The sequence below is a fragment of the Nestor notabilis genome, unplaced genomic scaffold (assembly GCF_000696875.1).
Source record: "Nestor notabilis isolate BGI_N333 unplaced genomic scaffold, ASM69687v1 scaffold4745, whole genome shotgun sequence".
Taxonomy (NCBI): domain Eukaryota; kingdom Metazoa; phylum Chordata; class Aves; order Psittaciformes; family Psittacidae; genus Nestor; species Nestor notabilis.
The window spans coordinates 27,884-45,374 of NW_009928673.1; the positions used below are offsets into that span (position 1 = coordinate 27,884).

General features: G+C 37.7%; 1 protein-coding gene across 1 annotated transcript in view; it reads right to left on the reverse strand.

The window, feature by feature from the left end:
* The window catches only part of LOC104401423 (LIM domain-binding protein 3-like), a gene marked incomplete at both ends in the record, with an annotated part of 66,840 nt that overhangs the window by 27,262 nt on the left and 22,087 nt on the right, over positions 1–17,491 (reverse strand). Inside the window, 4 exons of the mRNA XM_010014614.1 lie at positions 736–772; positions 1,745–1,914; positions 7,989–8,177; positions 11,648–11,670. Of these exons, the coding sequence (XP_010012916.1) occupies positions 736–772; positions 1,745–1,914; positions 7,989–8,177; positions 11,648–11,670 (419 nt within the window). The remainder of the gene's footprint in view (positions 1–735; positions 773–1,744; positions 1,915–7,988; positions 8,178–11,647; positions 11,671–17,491) is intronic.

Genomic DNA, 17,491 nt, shown 5'->3' on the forward strand with positions numbered 1-17,491 from the left:
AAGTACGCAAACAGAAAATCAGGCTTGCATGCAGGATGCTCCCATTCAACTGCAGTTTTTAAGCTCAACAAAAAATTCTGTAATAAATCTATTTCCTGGCAATTCAAGACAACATAAGATGATAATTCCTTATTATATCTCTGAATATATCCACTTTTTCAGTGTTATGGGTAGATCATATGATGCAAATATATTTACCCACTAGCAAAAGCAGTCCTGTGCTTCCATATTCTACAAATCTGTTTGTGTTTACTCCACACAAAACATAAGCAAGAGATTATGGATACATATTGAAACAATTCATTTACATGTCTTTTCAGGAGAACAAAATGTTGCTCACAAGGTCATCCAAATAAATTGCTCACAAATTTCAGTGCCATCACAACATTATATATTTTCATCCAGTTGCACAGTCAAGTAGTTACACAAGGCTTGGTCTTAGGAACTCATTGCATTCACAGACCCAGTAAAGTACACAGAAGTTGCATGTGCAGAGAGTTTTCAGATTTGGACACACACTTCAGGAATTTTGCACTGTCTTTCCTAAAAACGTGCTAATTTGTTATCCTTTTCATTCAAATGCCTCTCACTGTAGCATTTTTAGTGATTTAAGTAAAAGTATTAGAATATTTGAAGACAAAAATATAATAACGTACATTCATATTAATGCTGGTTTAAAACATTATTTGGTTACCAGTAAGTAGAAAGCCATATTTTTCACAAGGAGTTGCCTACCTTGACCTCCTCAGGGCTTCTTCATCTGGATCTTGCACTGCAGGCAAAAAAATGTTTCCATTAAAAAAGGAAGGAAAGCAGGAAGGAAAGAGTTTGCTTTCTGGTGAAATTTTAAGTTCTTTAGAAGCATATCTAAAGGTGCATTCATGCTGACTTCGCAGCAGTGGATTTTGTAAGAACAGCATGAAGGGGAGCAGGACCCTGGAGCTAGGAAAGATATCAGTAGGAAAGTAGCTATTGCAAATACTTTCTCATTCACTTATTAGCAATATTTCACAGCTGTAGACAATGATCCTACAGAGAGGGCCAGCTCTTCTGCAGGAAAGCACAAGAGACAGTGGCAGATTCATTTAACGAGAAAATACTAAGTATTTCGCCCTGGTGTGGGAAAGGTCCCTGAACTCCCTTCTGTCTAGATCAGAAACAAGCTCTGAGGTTAGTACCAAGGAGGCAGAAAAACACTTCCATAAGCACAAGCAACAAAGTTCAAGCTCCCAGGACATTCGTAGCAACTCTGGGTTTAGATAACAGGGTGGATATAGCCGTAGGTTCAACACAAATAGTAATCTTTTTTTTTTTTTTGACCTCTGGGTGTCACTTCTATAAGACTGTGACAAGAGACATAAGTTGTTTATCTTTTTTTCTAATGAATGGACAGCTTTGTATGTCTAGGCTGCTGGAAAATGAAAGATTACACTGCAGAGATATGACTTGTAGCTAAGAAGAACTATGGGGTCCCCATACGCTCTTTTGCTGTTGAGTCTGTTATACTTCCATGGTGAGACCCATGGCAGATCAAAGAATTTTCTTCATAATGTGTGAGACTGAACACTTTGATTTCATAGTTCCCTCCAGCTACACCCAGGGTTCTCTGACCTTAGCCCTCGCTGACAATGACTACACACTGGATGTGAGTCTTCCTTGAGTGTGAGTTGCTAATACTAGGCTAAGAAAATAAAAACATAAGTCTAAAATCAGGATGAGGGGGATGTTTTGTTATTCCACTTACTGTATTCAGTTCCAGTCATCTGGGCAAGGATGCGAAAAGACTTGGACTGCAGATTGGCAGAACGGCGACTCCAGTCTTCGCTTTCATCTTCAGGCTTGTTCTGAGTTTTAAGCACAGCCTGATACACCGGAGAGGCACTGTCTACATGAGGATCTTTAAGAGGAAGGGTACTGCAATTCAGAAAGTGAAATGTTGTGAAATAGCACATGGTAGCTGTCATCCCAACCTCGCTTTGGCTTTAGCTTCTCATCCAGCATAACAGCAATCCAAAACATGGCTTTGAAAATGCCATTTTTCAAAAACACCCCTTATAGATTGATTTTATGTGAATGAAGAACATTATGACTCATTCTATCTTTGAAATAGCCTGTTACCATTCAAATCTGCATATTCAAACCAGTGTAAAAATGCTTGGACGTGTCTGTTCATGATTCCTCAGCCAATGCAGCCACCAGTTTACAGAGGTTAGAATAATGTCTGGTGGCAAATGAGAGTATGCCAGACAAAACCATTTATTCCTCTGAGCATTCTTGTCCCATATTATTTCTTATAAAAACAGCTTCATGTTGATACTGGTTTATGTCTTATTTATGTTATGTCTTGTTATAGTTTGGGGCCAGTGTGTTTTAAGGATGCAATTAGAAATAAAAACCACATTTCATTATAAAACTAATGCAGTAGGCTTTTATAAATTTTTCTAGGGATTATTATTCTTTCCAAACTCTGAGTTAAACTTCCAGCTGCCATAATTCTGGATTCATTGTCTATTAAACATGTGAAGCATAAGAAGTCTATACTTGCACTCCACACTTGTGTACATATTCTGTACCTGAAATCTTTAACAGCAGACTCTATCTCAGAGTCTTATGACATCTCTGCAGTATGAACATGCAAAGAGATAGATCCAGGAAGAAACTTCCACTTTTGCACACCTAAAGTCAAAGCTAGGAAGCTCTGTAGCACGAGTGTGGCAACCTCTCTTTGATTCATGGTGCAAACTAGAAACAGACTTAGTAACTTAATAGCTTTTTTTTTCCCCCTGTGAAAATAACTTTTGCATAGCATACAATTAAAAATAGCAGAGCTGCAGAAATATATGCTATGGCGATGATGTGTGCTTGGCATAACCTGGCTCCATGATTTCTGTAAGTACAAGATCTATTTTGAAGCATGTGATTTATTGTAGCAGCTTTAATATGCTATTCCATACAGAGCTTTGCAGACAGCATGCTCAACTTCATCAAAATTGTGAAATGGATTAAAAGTTCAGGGCCATTTGTTCCAGCTAAGTCACTGCTATAAAGTTCCAGGAGCAGTTACCTGCTATAAAAGTTGCTTCCTTGTTAACTCAAAATTAGTGTTCTCTAAACTGCCATTGTGCAGAGAAAATCTACAGAGCAGTTGGGTTTGAAAGCCTGAGAGGAATCATGAAAAAGCCAAGAAGTATGTCTGATGTCCTACATACAGCAATAACTGTCATTAAAAAAACATTAGCAGGTCGTGCCTTAAGTATCAGTATTTCCAGCTGACGCACTCCTCTTCTTCAGCACTGTGTAATATACACTCTTTTAATGGATTTGCACCTAACAATAGCACAGGACACATTCTTCAAGTACAACTGCAAGGAGCTCAGGAACATGATGTGTGCTTATATTTTTATATATACATATATATATATATACACAAATATATATGTATGCTATGGGATTTTTTTTTTCTTAAAGGAGTATTTATATTCCTCATAAGTCCCAGGTAGATGCAAACTTCTTACTTTCTTGAGGACGCACCAGGGTACAAAACCCAGTTATTTTTCTTTTATATGTTTCACCACAATCACCTGTGTGATGGAGCATAGCTTAAAAGAAGCCTGACCCTTCAGTTTAAGCTCTACTATGGAATATAAAAGTTGCATAAAGAAGTCCCTCAGCATGGAGGCATTTCAGGCCTATGTCTGGGTACTGGCTGAAAGCAGACAGGACCTTGCCCTGTGATATTGCCATAGGTGACCACCTGATTTTAGCCAACAGTTAACTCTGCATCCCCAGACTTACTTTTTAATCCCACTGAAGTTTAAAAAACTGCTGTATGTGATAGCAAATTTCACAGCTGCAGACTGTTGTAGGGTGGATAATAAACCACTAGATAGACAGCACTGCTGATGTGGCAACAGCAGTGTGCAAGTCATGGACAGTTCAAATTCCTGTGTTTAAATCCTCTAGCTGAAATGCTTTGTTCTTCTATTATCTTCTATATTATCTTCTATAATTATTATCATATTATCTTCTATAATATACAAAAAAGCAGTGTAAAAGCGTATGCATAGATAATGCCATTAGCTCAAAGGTAGTTAAAAAATGCTAAAGGCTGGACCACAAATTTCACAGTAGCAATGTGTGGCATTAATATGACATTAATATCCTTATGGTAGATGATTAAGGCAGGAAATGGAGCTGGGTGAATTAACCTTCCCTAGCAGAGTGAAACATGCTCATATGAATTTAACTAAATTAATGCAATACATTGGAATATTTCCAACTCTGCTTTTAATGCAAGAGGCTTTTTCATGTTTTAAGATCATAATTATATTGTAGATGAGTAAATAGGACATATAAGCCACTCAGCATGGAAGTGTAAAATAGAGCGCATCGTTGATTATGAGCATTTCATAAACCTAAATGCGACAGTTGATTTTTACAGGCAGCATAAAGATGCACATAACCATGTTAATACCTGTTATACCTCTTCTTAATTTAATGTTTTTTTCCATCTGGGTGTGTATGTGCAGAAATACCATGCATCTTTAAGCATATTACTTTAAATTGATGTTATTGAAAAAGAATTCTTCCCAAACGGGTTAGAGCTTTTGAGGGTTTTCCTTATTATAGGCTAAGGTATTTTAGTAGGATTCAATAAAAAATTGTCCCCTTTTTCCACATCATCATGTAAGTCACACACTAATAACATTAAAACAAGCTTTAAAGACAGCCAATTTGAGTTGCAATGTGATTTTTTTTTCTTGGAATGCATTATAAACTAAAGCTTACCATGTGAATCACTCACTGGAGTCGTTATTCAGATTTAAGTACATAAGTAAAAACTCAGGAGCACTGTAGTGCTCTACCCCTAGTGTAGACATTTGATAAAATATTACGACTTCAGATATTAGAAAAAAAGCTCTAAGAAGTAATAAAACCAAACTAATCCAACAAACAAACAGTTCATTTAGACTGGTAAATTATCTGGCCAAGTTGACTTATTGTCGAGGATACATGAGACTTTAGTTTCTGCAGTCACATTATTGGTTCTACTACTAGAACTGCTAGATCTTAATCCTGACAAAGCTATTGGATTTATGTCTTCTTACATGACTTCTGAATTTGGCTAACACTGCATAACAGAATTTAGAAGAGGTTTGACAGAAATGTACTTGAAATGTACTGACCACATGGTTTTACTGCAACTCTTGGCTCTTGGTATAGCAAAATCAATTAAAGCAACATACAGTAGAAAAGATATAAAGTCAGGGCATTCTATTTTTTTCTACTTTTAAGTTTCAGCATGAAGTCTGAATAACTGCAGTATAAATAATTTATATGTTTTCCTTTGTGTTTTCCATGGGTTATTTTCTAAGCGACATGAACCTGATTCTCATCTCACTGACTTAAGCTAAAACAACCAATTTCAAATGGTCAAGCTACAAAATGAATTCTTATCCTAAGCCTTTCTCTTCATCAGTGATAAAAGTAATAAGCAGCATTTCCAGCTATTGTCTGCCACAGAGAACAGAAGCCCTTTAGATCTGCAGTCTGAACATGCTTATCACCACCCTGTGGCTTCAGGGCTTATTTCTAATGCAAAATGAAAAGCCCAAAGAAGAGCAATTAAGTGCTGAGACCAAATTATAGCCAGAGAATTGAGTCAAACTGAAGGAGCACACAATTTGGTCTGCTTTTATATGACAATCTTCTCATACAAATACTTCTGCATTAAGTATAATCTTATCTCAGACTCTATCAGCTAAGCAAACTAAAGAACATCCTCGTTTCCACAGCAAGTTAAAGTTCAGAATATCACAAAGGTCAAAGCAACACCCTAAGGAAATGAGTTATAGGTTTAATTGAATGATTATCAGTCAATGGATAGGCCATTATATATCAGTACAGATCTTGTCTTTATATCTACACTACAAATGCTTTGTTAATTGTATTTAAACAATCTACTGAGAAAATTGTTTAGTCACTGTTACCAGTTTAAAAAAAAGAAGTTACAAGACAGGCTGTAGCTCACAGCACAGTATATTTAGAGATTCCCCTGCACCTGACTGCATATAAGAATTAAAACATTAGTTTATTCTGGGGCCACATGAATGTCAGGCTTATGAGTTGCATTCCAGAATGAAGGACAAGCTTAAACAGTAGTTTATGTACCGCATCTTGCAGAAAAACTTTTTTGCAGCATTACAGGGGAGAACATAGTCATAGAATTAGTTGTCTGCAAAGACTAGTGTTCCTCTAGAACTGTCTGATACAAAAGGATTAATGGAAATAATCACCTCATTTCAAAACCAGCCATGCAATAGGTGGATTCCATGTTCAAAATGAGGAAAAACAGTCAGAACAGAACTTTTGCTAGTGGCGTTCAACACAGCTCTTGCTGTGGCTGGTGCAATGACTCAACAGTCCATGAAAACCTACTTTTTGTTTCTTATCTGTGTATCCATTCATTAGACTCTTTTCAAAATATATGTATATACCAATACAATTAATTACCATATTATGATTTATGGTTCAAGCCTCTCTAGTTATTTGGATTCTTTACTTCATAATTCTGCATGTTAAAACAAATTCCTGACACCACCCCCCTGCCCCGAAGTGTGCTGGTCTTCCAGTTCTAGTTGCACTCTTTGGCCTTCCCTCACTCAATCTGGGATTTTCTAGAAAGGGCATTTTCTACTCCCCCCCAGCACAGGGTGCTTTGATCTCTTTCACCAGTAGGAAAAGACGATGACATTTTCCAGTCCAGCAGAGCCACTCCCATGACTGGAAGTGCATTTCAGAGTTTCTTTTAATGTGATGTTAAGAAAATAAAAAGGATCCACGTGCTCAGCAGTGCAACTTTATGATCATCTAGCCATTTAAATAGGTAGAACTTTTAAACATTACTATTCCCATTACAACGTTACAGAATTTAGTAGAAAATGCCAATATATCACGTCTCTCATAATCCATGTCTCTGAAAGATGCCATCTCTCATAAAGAACATTGATAGAATGAACTGTTTTCATTGTACTTTGCTAATTGGAATGAGTCTACATACCCCTGTGGAGATTCACCGAGTCATGGTCAAAATCAGCTTTTGCTACCATCATTAGGGAGAGTTTGGGTACCATCATTAGGGAGAGTTGCAATGAACAGAATAGTAGTGGTGCAAAAATAATCAGTGGGGGGAAAAAAGAAATTAGAAAAAAAGAATGAAATGGCCAGTAAAAGGGAGCACAAGCAAATACATAAATGATCTACATTTTTAATAGGCCTGCAGCTAACTTACCGAAAAGAAACTACATTAAAGTATGTTGCTATACTTGTATTTTGGTGTCACATGAAAAGAAGGAAAGTTCTCTTTTGGGTAGAAAGATACCAAGTAAGAGAGAAACCTGGCTACATTCATCACATGTATAATTTCAGTTTAGCCTTAACAACTGAGGATAAGATGATCAGCTACGATTACCAGAAACATGCATTGGAAAAGCAGGATTAAAGATCAGTGGACTTTGCTGTAGTCCAAAGGATGTGTGTGAGAGACATGTACAGAATGTGAACTAGGGAACAGAACAGTAGCCACTACTAAATAAATATTTTGAATTCTTCATGGATCAAATAAAAATTCCATCCCCCCTTTCCTGTTTTTGATGAGTTGTGCATATAATACAGTGCTTATTACAAAGCACAGTCATCATAAGTAAAAATTCATCCAATGTCATACACAGAGCACTAGATACATTTTTGCAGAGTTTCCCAGTTCTAGAAAGAACACCGAAAAAGAAATGTTACATTTTCCAACTATCCATCCTTTTACCTTCACAACGATTAAGCGCCCTCAAACACTATCTAGGCCCGATTTGCATTTTTCATGTTTAAGATACTCAAAAAAACAAGGTCCAGGAAGAGCTGCCATGTCATGCGTGCAGGGACTGTTAGATGTGTCATGCAGAAAAACACCATTCCACACAAGGAAATAACCTTACCCAGCAAATTCTCCACCCTGGGCTTGTGCCTGGCCTGCAATGGCATCCATGATAGCATCTTGGGAATACATGCTGATCGGGGTGTTATACTGGGCGTGAATTATAGTAGCCTTCCCGCCTAGGCCTTTCACCTCAATGGGTTTGTGTGTAGACAGGGCAGAGTCCTTCAGGACATTGGGGTTGAACCAGCTGGGTTATGCAAGAGTGAGGGTCAACAGGGAAGGAAGAGGAAGAAAGGAGAAAGGTGTGACAGTTAAGTGAGAGAAAAAAGCACCAAAAGAGGAGCGTGCATGTCTGTTCAAGGCATCTCACCACAAAAGCTTCTGATCAGGGCATAAGAGACAACATCAAAGCAACAGATAAAAGCTGTCTGTGCTAACAGGTGACATTTTTGTGTTGCCCCAAGTATAAAGAGAAAAAAAGGTGAAACAGTTGTCACTGTACAAAAGCTCATGACAAATACTTAAGTATTTATGTGATGCTTACATATATTAAAATTCTATTCTTACATGCATACATAGATGTAAGGGTATACAAACATACACACACACACACATATATATATATGCATGCCCATGGATGTACATACATACTGCAGAGAATTTGCAGTTTATTCACTGCATCCATTCATTCATTCCTTCAGAAGGGTCTTACAAAGTGCTACAGAATGCAGTGGGGTGAACAGATGTCAGGTCATCAATAATTTAGAAGGTTCCAAGACTTTCTGTCTGGATTATTAATCATAGTGAAATTTAGTACTTGTGCTTTTTAATCTTCAAAGCTTTCCTCACAAAGACTAAATTAATCTTCCCAAAATGTCTGTACAACCAGCCGTAAGTGTTGCCAGAGCATGATAAATGCTCAGCCTCAGATCAAAATATCCCACATTGCAGTCAACAGAACTGCAGCTGGAAGAGTAGCCACCATATTTTCCAGTGGCTCCATTCATGAGGAAGGACACTTGTTTGAGAAAATGAGCCATAAGCAAGTTAACCAAAGCTCCCATTGCAACCGAATGAGTCAGACTTCAACTAAAGAGCCCCTGGCTTCCTTGCAGTGCCTAGCTGTACGTGCTCTAGTCTGAGAGTTAGGACTGACTATTGCTTGAAGTTTCAGTGAGCAAGCTAACCCTCAGCTGGCAGTCACTGAAGTTGATGCTCTTCTCCAGCCTAGGAAAGATCAGATGAATCTCTAGTCTGCTGTTCCTGTACTGCCAGCAGCAGGGGGACGCCAGCAGTATAGATTTTTTATGCTCACCAAACTTGTCAAAACTGAGAATCCTGTCCTTTGGGAAATAATGGGTATTTCACAAAGGTTTCACTTTGAATTGAGCCCAAAAGCTGGAAATGGATATGTGTCTGCCCCTGCAAAACTATCTGCAAAATGTAATCCCATTTGATCAGAACATTTTTCCTTTTCAGTTTGAAACCATTACGCCGTAAGTTTATCAGCCAATATAATGTCTTTGGCTGATTTGTTTTCCTGTGGCTGAACAGCTTCTCTGGTTGGCAAGGGAACAATAGTGTGCCTGTCTGCTGTAGGTCAGCCCCAGAGGGTGAGTATTCAAACTGAACCCTCAACCTGGCATGGAGAAAAAAGGAAAATCAAGTAAAGCTGGCGGCCATCTGATTTAGTTTTCTCAAGATTATCTAACGTGATGTGCCTCCTCTGAACCCAGCCAGGCGATACCACTGTGTTTTCAGCCTTTTGTTTGGTAGGATGCCCTGACTGAAAATTGACAGTAAGAGAACAGTCACACATCATTCAACATACCTGACAGAACATTAAAAGCCACATGCTCAAGGAATAAAGACATAAGCACATGCTGCATTACAGCCACAGGCTTTAGTTACATACATCAACATTTTGAGGGAGTGGACTGAGAAACTGCACTGTGCATTCAGAAAGTGAAAATCATCTTTTTAAAAAGACATTTTCACGCTTAAAATATCTCTCTGTTCATCAACTGTGACATTATTATTACACTGACATCATCTGTTGAAGGGTGATGTGCACAGACATGCAGGTTGATATACCCTTGACTTTTCAGCATGCACATGCCTTACTTTAACAATGGTGTGTTTCCTTCATAATACCCTAAATGATCACATGATAATTAGGAACACACAGGTCCCTCAAGATCTTTAATTCAGTGTTCTCTTTCTCCCACACTGTTAGAAGTATGGAAGGGATTCGATACCCAAAATTTGAGAAGACTGTGTGAATGAAAAGACAGAGGTTAAATATGCCACTTTCAGAGAATAAGGTTCAAAGCAACTGGTTTCCACAATTAAAAAAATAAAAGCTAGTCATCGTAGAACATCCTAGACTTCCCTAATGGTAGCAGCAGTCATGATTTAGGCTTCCACTTGTGGTATTTAAACAGTTTCAGTGGTGTCTTTCAAGAGGTTTTAGTCACATTACACATATCAAGGCAAAACTTTCACTCAAGTTAACAGGATTCCCATAAGAATTAAAAAAAAGAAAAAAAAAAAAAAAAGAAGAGGCAGGGCAGAGTTTTCAACTGCAGTTTTTGTTGTAACTCTGGACATAAACAGAAGAGATTAGTGCTTGTAAGAGGTGCTGTGCTCTAGGACACACTGGCAAAGTTAAGACCCTAGAGACAGGTGGAGCACCTCTGCAGAATAAATGAGATTTTTCTACTAAGCTGCAAAAGGATCAGAAAAAAATAAATCCCAAAGCAGCAAGATTAAAAACATCCCAATGATGCGAGTTCTACTTTCTAAGAGAAATGCATCGGAGTAATTATCAGTGTAAATTGGCTACAGTTTCATCACTCCAAAGGAGTTACATCATTTGCCTGACATCACACCCATACCTCATTAAAATCGACACAGAATGCCAGGTCAGCATAAATTATATATATTAAATACTATTTCAACTTTATGTATTCTACTATTTCTGACCTCTTGTCAGTTCAAATTTGACAATTAATAAAATTATTTATTTTATGCTGAATTTCAGCCAGTCTCCAGCAATTTCTGGATGACAATCCGTTCAGAGACAGAAAGCAGGAATTGAGAGACAATCCTCTGCCCCTAGAAAACTAAATGTCAAAGCTGAGGACTCTGTGAATGTTCCTGAATAAAGCAGATCACATTTTCAAATTAGTAGTTGCTTCTTGTTTGGCTTTACTAAATTAAATTACTTTTTAGATATTTTGCATATCAGTATCTCATACCAACCTCAATTTGAATTTTAGTGGAGTGGGACCTTGGAAATTAATTTAATGTTGAGGCTAAAAATACATCACTAATAATACACCAAAAAAGGCTCAGATAAGGTTCCCCAAATACTGAAGGCCTCAAGACTGCTTAAAAAGTTAGGAGGAATTAAACACAGGCTGTAGAGATGAAAACATCTGAAACCATTTACAAGAACTGAGCAAGCTCAGATGCAAACTCAATTTGAAGCATTAGAACATCACCAAGAAATGCTGAACACATGGTGTGCTTAGAAGGGAGCACCACTGGACACCAGTGGCAGTGCATGACGCTTGCCATGCCAGTAAGAGGTTCTTAAAAATACTTCCACTTGCAAGCAGACACAGCAGGAACACAAGGGATCATGCTACCCCAGAAACCTTCACGCATACAGCGCAACACAAATACTTGGCACTACACAGAAGTGATACTAACTTGGCAGCGGTGTTGGTTATGACCTAAAAGAAGAGAAAAAGAACAAACAACATCAAAACCAACCAGAAAAAGTCAATAGTTTTCAGAGTGCAAAGGGCAAAAGGTATTTACAGAAGCTTACTAAAGCTTTTTCAGACCATCTACAAGTAAGAATGAAAAGTAAAAGTATGCCTGAAAACCCCAACATGATTAAGAAAGGAAAAAAGATAGGGATTATACAGTCGATCCACTGGGACTTAGTAGGGTACCATGGCATTTTAGCTGACCCTTGAACATGATTTTATTGCCATGTATCCCTAAAAGTAGTATTATCAAAGTGTTATGGGGAGAGGGAGTGAAGGGAAGAAAGAAGCATTTATCGAGCAAATTACCATCTGAAAATAGCAAATGAGCAGCAGAGATTATATTTTTCTCTCAAATACTAAATACTCAGGGATGAGGTCTGTTCTCCTGAGGCTGCCTTCAGAGTTGGTATTGCAAGACTGATGTTTGTGTCTTTTAAATGCTGCAGGATATGCAAAGAATATATTGGTGGGTGTTTAAAACATAAACCCGAGGAAAATGTCTTTGTATTTAATAAACTATTGGCCTAAATCTGACCTTACCTACATTATGCCAACAGTGGTGCAAGCTGATTAATTTAAGAACAGTCATTCCTAATTTATTCCATGTGAAAGGAAGCAATCAATGCATTCCATGGGTTTTTTTTTTTTTGGATACCCATATCAGGATATTTTATTCCATCTGGTACATACACAGTATGAAAAAACTTATATGTTTATGCTTCACTGCATGAACAAGAAGTAATGGTGGCTTGCACAGTAATTCCAAAGAAACTCAGCATAGGCCTTACTCAGGCCAAAGCTGGGAGTGATGAACAGATAGCATGCTCAGACTGTTGCATTACATTATTTGCTAATAACTCTTACTGTTGGTTGCACAAATAGCATTAAAGGGCTATGACACTGACTTTAATTTAGTTTTTTCAAAGCTTAGAATACTTAGAATATTTTGTTCTCATATTCTGCACAAATTAAAGAGGAAGAGAGTCCAGGATCAGTTAATAAACATTTCTTCTTATTTAGCTGCACAGAATGCTGTTGTCAGAACTGGGCACTGAATCTTCCAACTTGCTGCTGCAACATTTCTGGATCTGAGATTGATACAAAATACTGGACGACAATGTCATACTGTTAGCATGACATCCAGAGTGGATTTGTCTCCTTCTGCTTTTGCCTTGCAGAACCTTTAATATTACTGCTTCTTTCTCATAAAGTCCTTTTGCACCAGCTCATCCAGCTGCCTTTTTCATGATGTAAAACACTCTAATGAGCCAAAGCTGCAGTACAGGCTTTGCACTTCTGCATTCCCATGGAAAAGCAATCAGAGACTCTAGGATTCATGAACATTCGAACTTTATAAACCCTACTTTAAGCCAAATATATCAGTCTGTCACAGGGACCAGTAGAGATACATTAGGAACAAGCCACAGCCTGTAAGCACATCAAGTGATCCTATATCCATTTTAGGTACGTGCAGGACAGCTGGGCACTCATTTACAGCGAAACATAGTATAATAGTATCATTTTCTGAAGTGGACTCTGATGCCTGCTTTAATCTTCTAATCCAGGTCATATTATTCTAAAATAATATTTTAAAGGCAGAACTTCCTTAATTAAAGGAACCACTTTTTTGCATATAAGAATATGTTCAAAGATAAAAATCATTATGTGTACACACTAAGAACAGCTCGACAGCTACATCTCAGTAAAGATTTTTTAGATGTGAAGAGGCTACTATTGCTTCCTTCAGGAAGAGTAAAGCTTTACTTCTCCTTATGTTTAGTACATAACGAGAAAATTCTCTCCAGTTCAGAGCCACGCGTAATCTTAGCTTGATTCTAAACATGGACATCTATGAAACACCCAACTTCCTGCTCTCAGAGGTCACACAGTCAGAAGCTAGTAACCCAAGCCACCTGGCACGTATTTGTGGGACAGGTATTTACTGCCCTTGACCTACAATGTGAAAAGTAACTTACACTGGAATGAAAAAGAACCATATGTTACAAGCTATTACTCACTCTTTGTATTTACTAATACTCCCCTTTCCAGGGCTTTCAGCACATCAAGTTCCACACACTTAACAGGCCACATCTATTTTTCACCCTGGGCCAGGGTGACAAAGCTTCTGTGTAAAACTCTATCAGAGGAACAGATGCTTTGTTATTCTTCACAGGTCAAGGAAATAATCTCAAAATTAGTTTTACCTTTCTGATAGGATTTTCCAAAGGGCTTAGCTAAGCTTCTAACAGCAACTCACACAATAAAGTTTAAATGATTTGGTGAAAAAGACACCAATTTGGAATATGAAACATCCCTTAAGATCAACCCCAGACCTGAATTCTCTAAGTGTATATTCATGAATGTATAAGAGATTTGGAGCACCATAATTTTACTATCTGTTCACAGCATCTCATGTTGTACTATATGATAAGCAAAGTGCAGAGATGATTTTGCAGAGGGGACAGTACTTTCCTTGTGTACTCTTCCACATATATCCATAATGAGATCAAGACTATTGTGGATGATACCAAGTCCCAGGGCAGTTATATGTTCCAGGTTACTCTATACAGAGCAGTAAGAAAGATGCCTCTAACTTCACGGGTAATACTCAAGTAGGAGCAGAAATGACAGGATTCTTGAACTCTGAATTTTCTCTGCATGTAAACAGAGATGTACAATCCTCTAAATCTCAGAGGAATTGTCTGAAAAGACACATGTACTTTGTAGCTCTGGGCCCTTTCATCTTTTCAGAATGTTTCTGGGCTGTAGGATAAAGGCTGATTTTTTTTTTTTTTAACAGAACATTTAGATGATCTCTCATAAATGTCCTGGTTTGTTCATTGGTGCTACAGATATTACAGGCAGACAGACAGTGACTCCTTAACATTTTGATCAAAATAAAATACATCTCAGATTTATTCTAAGAACCTTGCCTTGTAATTCAGTGCACTGCCGCAGGCATGCACTAACGTGTACATATAAAGGAGACACAAACCATGGAAAAGCAGCAAAGCAAAGATAGTGAAGTGTTTTCTGCAGGTTCACCTTTTATGCACCCCAGCAATCACTATCATATTATGTAGTCCGATCACAATGCCCTCTGGAATCCAGTGAATGCTTCACATTGACTTTGGTGAGTGATAGATGCAGCTGTGTTGTAATTTTGATAACAAAGACATAGTCAGAATGCTGAGCCATCCAAAATACAGCCTTTTCACCCTCACCCTTGCAGATGTTAAGGAGATATTGTGAAGACAGTGCGAGAAAGATAGCGAGATATATTCCCAGGAAACTCTGCATATTGAAATAAGTCAAGGATTCATTTTCCTCAAGCAAACTAAATTAACAGGGAAGCATTCTGAGGTTTATTTTGCTGATCTTGCTCACCAACTGAAATTATTTTCTTTTAAACACTTACTGCCTTTCTTAATTATCTGGTATGAGAAGGGAGGATAGGATTTTTTCAGATAAGTTAATTAAGATTGTTAATGCCAAGTGCTCAAGAGAGTTTCAACGAATCATCTTGATTGCCTGAATCATCAAGAACATGTATATATGCTCTGTTATAAGGATAAAATATCCTTACTTTGATAAAACTTAACACCCCCCTGGATTTACTCTTGCAAAGAGCTTCTGCAATGGGATATAATGTACTTGAAAACATGCATTTGCTATCAGACCTCAAATGGATTGTCTGAATTTCCCATTTTTCCTCATACAGCCAAGTCCCTAGTGCTGAAAGTACACTTTTTCCCATATTCATAATAAGAAATTTACCTTCATTTTAAATAAACACAAAGAAGCAAATTGGAGATTTGTTTGCAAATTAATACATGAAGACAGAAAAAATAGGAAAACCTGTTTCACGCTGCTTTTTCTTGCATGTTGTAGTCCAAGCTCCCCACTTCACAAACCTACTAGTTGATCTGCCACAGAGTAACACTGCAAACCTTAACAGCATGGGATTAAACTATCTGGATAGTATCTAGAAATCATTTCTTGTTACATCCAAGTTAGAGCAAAGCTAACAGATGTGAGACCAACAATGTTCAAACCAAAGGATTAAATATATTGCAATTTTGACTCATTTTGCATAGGAAGGTGGGAATTATAACAGACACACCAGCAGACTAGCATGTCAGATTTGCAATTTCTCTTTAGGAAAGCACCAAAGATCAAATCTGTTTTATAGCAGCTTCTATAATGGCCAAGTGTAATACTTGGTTCTATAAGACTACATGCATTAGTTTAAATCGCTAAATGCCAACCCTGAGATCATCAGTTACTTCAGTCCTAGTGTTCCTCCTCATGCTCTGGTGACTATTGCCAATCCATATTGTAATTCAGATACCAAAGACCAAGGGTTATTCTTTAATGGTACTGTGTGTAAGTTTTGGGGGGTACTGGAAAATGTAATGATTGTTCCAGACCTTAATCATGATTACCAGACAAATATACAATAGGGTAGGTACTATTACATTCATTTTTCAGCAAATTCATTACTTATTTTAATATTAAATATTTTACCATGTTACCTACCCTCTAGGAAGTCCACCTTCCGAAGCCCTTCGGTTGAGACTTAATTTATGCATCTCAGCCATTTCCCTTAGAGTCTCTGCTGAGTAAAGGCCAATAGGGTTGTTATACTGCCTTGCAGGGCTCAGCTGGTGTACAGGACTATTGCCATCAGTCAATACAGGGCTTAGTTTTGAACCTAGATTACTCTTTGCAGGTGAAATGTCAGGAGTCACAGATTGAGAGGACATGGAAGATCTAACTGTGGTAGTCTTTAAGTAGGAAGAGCTATTTGAAAAGCTGATCTCTTGCTTGTTGAGGTAGCCTGAAAACGTTCCATTGGTTGCTAAAATACTACCCACAGGCCCAGTCGCCGTGTTAGTTAGAGGACTGAAGGTTGTTCTGTTGCCATTGATTTCCCAAGCAGGTTCCTGTAGTAGCAAACATGCAGGCCAAGAAAAGAAAAAAAGAAAAGAGCAATCATAGAACACATGCAAAAATAACATATCTGCAATTATTGCTTTCTAAACATATTGATAAGCTTGCAATAAATAGATTGGAGCCAAAGCACCCAACCTTTCAGGGAAGATTTCAACAAAGAAAGGCATTGTTTCAAAATAAGGGAAGCAAAACATACTCAGGCATTTTTTTTACTGGGTTTTAGTTGAAACCAACAGATAAAGCTTAACATTAAAAGAGCCTTTGCCACTAGTCAACCTCATAGCAATAGTTTTATATAAAGACAACACTGTCTATTAATTTCTATGATAATTAAGAAATTTTCAAGAGTCTTGAGGTCAGAATCATTTGAGATAGTATACAAACATAAAAGTCAATGCCATTATTATAAAAACATAATGATTGTAAACCACACTATTTTCCATGAGTACATTTCAAGTTATTGAAGCCTACACACTGCATTGATTTCATAGGCTCTGGTTCATGCTAATTAGGCCATGCAGCATGGTTAGCAGATAGACCAACAGGACTCAAGAACAGTACTGCTCAACACACAGGATGCCTCTATTCTGATCATTTCTGCCTAATTTTCACCTGAAGGAATATGTGCATGAATATGTAGATGATGAGTGTATGGTCCCACAGCCATATCCCAGATACTATTCCTAACTAGGATAGCAGGATGTATTGTCTTAGTCGAAGTCACAGGAATCTCTCACAATAGCTGTACCCATGGAAGTCTATGCTGATGCTCAGATTAGAAACATTCTACCATGACTGTATTCTGGAAAAATGAAGTACTATG